The 3400-nt window shown below is 28.3% G+C and overlaps 1 protein-coding gene across 1 annotated transcript; it reads right to left on the bottom strand. All coding sequences in view use genetic code 12, as the record gives it.

Annotated features, from left to right (window-relative positions):
• Positions 1 to 2355: 2355 nt before the first annotated feature.
• Positions 2356 to 3189, bottom strand: CTRG_05029 (uncharacterized protein; the record flags this gene model as incomplete). The annotated part of the gene is made up of 1 exon (XM_002550685.1): positions 2356 to 3189. One exon carries the CDS (start codon positions 3187 to 3189, stop codon positions 2356 to 2358), a length of 834 nt encoding a protein of 277 aa, XP_002550731.1.
• Between the last annotated feature and the right edge of the window lie 211 nt (positions 3190 to 3400).

Genomic DNA, 3400 nt, shown 5'->3' with positions numbered 1-3400 from the left:
AAACTCATATTCATGATAAATCGTTGTACTTCTCTAATACCACAAAAACAAAAGCCAATAAAAACAAAAACAAAAAACAAGATCAAAAATTTATATTTATCTTCAAACAGGGAATAACCATCAGTTTATATACTTTAGGAATTTTTTCGTTTTTTTTTAGTATACTTTTTTTAGTTATTCTCCCAATTATAAAGGTCAATGGTTATTTATAAATTAATTAATTCACTCATTGTTAGGTGCCAAAAAAAAAGATAATAATAATAACAGAAGGCCCTCGTGGGCAGGTCAGGGTGGACGAGAGAAGGGGGAGTTGGCCCCACGCAGCCAGGCCAGGCCAGGCCAGGCCAGCCGAACCTGTCTGTCGGTCCGGCGTAATAAATTATTCTTACTGCTGCAGCTGATTATGTAAGCAGAAAGGCAATGGGTTTTGTGTTATTTTTAGGAGGTCGTGCGCCGATGCAACGAAACACGGTGCTGCAGATGTGCCAAGAGAAAAAGTTTATTATTATATTTAGTACGGAAGAACATATACGGAGGACCGGGATTACGTAAGATCAGTCTGCACCCACCACCACCAGCATCGTATTTTTACCAATTAGGAAAGTCTTCCTCAGACATGGTTTTACATGGCCAGTAATATTAATGATGATGATGATGATGATGATATACCCATTAGAATATTAAGAGAATGTGATTGAATATTGACGAGAATGAGGGATTTTCCTGTGTTTCTAAATTTAACTCTTTCATCAATTAGGGTTGTGATGGAATTGTTTCTTTTACGCGACAGAATTTAAACTACTTACGAGGCTTTTTGTTTTTTTTTTAAAAAAAAAATCTTTTCCACCGTTTACTAATCAACAGATCTCTTCGTCGATTTGTTTATTTTATTACTTATAAAAGAAATGCAGACAGTTACAAAGTGGAATTAATGATATGAGTGTGAGTGTAGATGTGGCTGTGGATGTGGATGTACAGATACTGAATCTTTAATATGTCTTAGCAAATAAAATCATTTTAGCGAAAGGCAATGATGATTTTCTAAGTTATGTCTATTTTCAGACATTTGAATTATGCGTCATATACCACGACAGGATTCAATTGTTTTCCATAAATATAAATAGAATTTTCCATGGCTTAGTTTTATTTGTGTTTTTATAAAAAAAATAGAAGAATTTTCAACAACTTAAACTTTGGCTGAGCTAACCAGTTGTTGTATCATTGTCTACCATTAACGTATATGTGATGGTTCTTAATGCTCTTACTGCATCTAGTCTAGTCATGATATTCATATTTTCTAGTTTTATTATTCAAATCGATCGCATCATCTAAATTTAAATCTATATGTACTTTTAAACACGCAAGTTTAGTTTTCTTTTCTTTTCATCTTTTAGTTCATCATGAAGCAATATCATCCACATCTAAAGATGAAATCGCCGTTACCACCGAGATAAAACCGAGATATACGAATACTTTGCAATCAAATATCCTATTTTATATACATATTGATAATGTTTAATAATGAATATTATTCTCCACTAAGGTCTTTTTATGCAATATTAATGATATCATATTCGTCATTTGCCACATGCCTCTAAATTGCAAAATTGGGGGGGGGGGAGTTAATACAAACCTTATTTCAAGGCGGGCTAAACTTACATAAACATAAACAAATATGTCAAATCTTAACTAAATAGAATGTCGGTATTTGATGATGATGATGTTGTTGCAAATCCTTTCCCTTATTAACGCAAAACCATAAATTTAGTTTTGTTTCTCCTAAGCTACTAAGTAGAATTTCACTTGATCTTTATGGTTATCTAATGTCTGAATAATTAAAAGATATGCATTATTTGAACTTGAATCCATGTTTATATTTTTCTTGTTGATCTAATTTCAGAATCTAGATGCAAAATAAAGACAAAGTTTTAACAAACTAGTCAATGAGTCTAGAATTGTATCAAGTAAATAAATCATTTTATCGAATTCAATCAATAAATTAGTTATATCTTTGAATATATATGTGAACGGACAAATTCAACTCGTGTAAGTTCAATCAATGGACGACACTGGTTCTAAAAAATAATCCCTATTGTTTATTATTCTAGAAAAGACTTTTGATATATTATTCTACAATTTAGAACTATATTCAACATGAAAAAAATAATAATATTAGTGCTAACAATAAATTACCCAGAGGGTCTGCAAGGGACTAATTCCCTTTCGTTGGTATTGAGGTGTTGAATAACTATCCAATTGATGTTCAAGGATGGAACTGTCGACGATAAATTTAGATTTAAAGTATACTATATATGAAAATAAAAACTCTCTAATGGTCTATACACTTGTAATGTTCTATACAATATATATATAAATATCAAATATGATTGAAATCACCGATACTGACAATACACACCAGTTTTTAATCATTGCAAAACGTACCTGTTTCCTTGTTGATAATATTTCATCATTTTTGATAATTATTGAATTAGACTCATTTGTTGGATAAAACAATGAATATTCAAAACATTCTAAACCATCATAATAAATCATCAAGTATTCATGTAATACAAATTGATAAATTAAATAAAATTTCAATGATAATATTGAAATTGAATATATAAATTCTTGAATAGTTGAATTAAACCATAATTGATTATTCATTAATTTTATTGAATAACTTAATAAAAAAGGGATAAAATTATTATTTCCTAAAGTAATACTTTCTTGAATTGTAAAATCATTAATATAATAAGATATTAATATTATAATAGATGGTAATATAATTTGACAATAAACACAAACTTTCAAAAATATTGAAGTTTCATCATCACCATTATCATAATCATTATCAAGAAATATATAAAAACTTCCAATTGTTTGAAATATGAAAAATAATCCTTCACCAAAGGAATTATTAAATTTTAAATTGAATAGAAATCGACATATAGCAATGATATTAATTAAATTTGATAATATATCTGAATAAACAATATCATAAGTTAATGAATCTTCAAATAATGACGATGTGGTTAAAATATAATATCCATATGAAAATAGTATAAATCCTGAAGAAATTAATGGATTATGAATAATATTACATAGATAGTAATCAATAATATATATAAATTTATCTGGTTTAACAATAGTAAGGATATTCTTCAGCGAATTTGATTTGGAGGATGTCATAATTATAGATATAGATTTTTTTTTTTAAAAAATAACGGTTGGTGATAGGAAATAGCAGCATTTAATCTCAATAGATATTCAACAGTCAAAGCGTTGAATCAAAGGATTGAGACGAATTAAGAATTATATTTATACTCAAACAGTTTCTCCACTTCAAAATAGTTCAAACCTATATAATAATATCCAATATATATCTATTTAAAAAAAAAAG

The sequence above is a fragment of the Candida tropicalis genome (assembly GCF_000006335.3).
Source record: "Candida tropicalis MYA-3404 genomic scaffold supercont3.7, whole genome shotgun sequence".
Classification (NCBI taxonomy): Eukaryota; Fungi; Ascomycota; class Pichiomycetes; order Serinales; family Debaryomycetaceae; genus Candida; species Candida tropicalis.
Note: the sequence above shows the minus strand (reverse complement) of the source record. Positions and strands in the feature narration are given on the sequence as shown.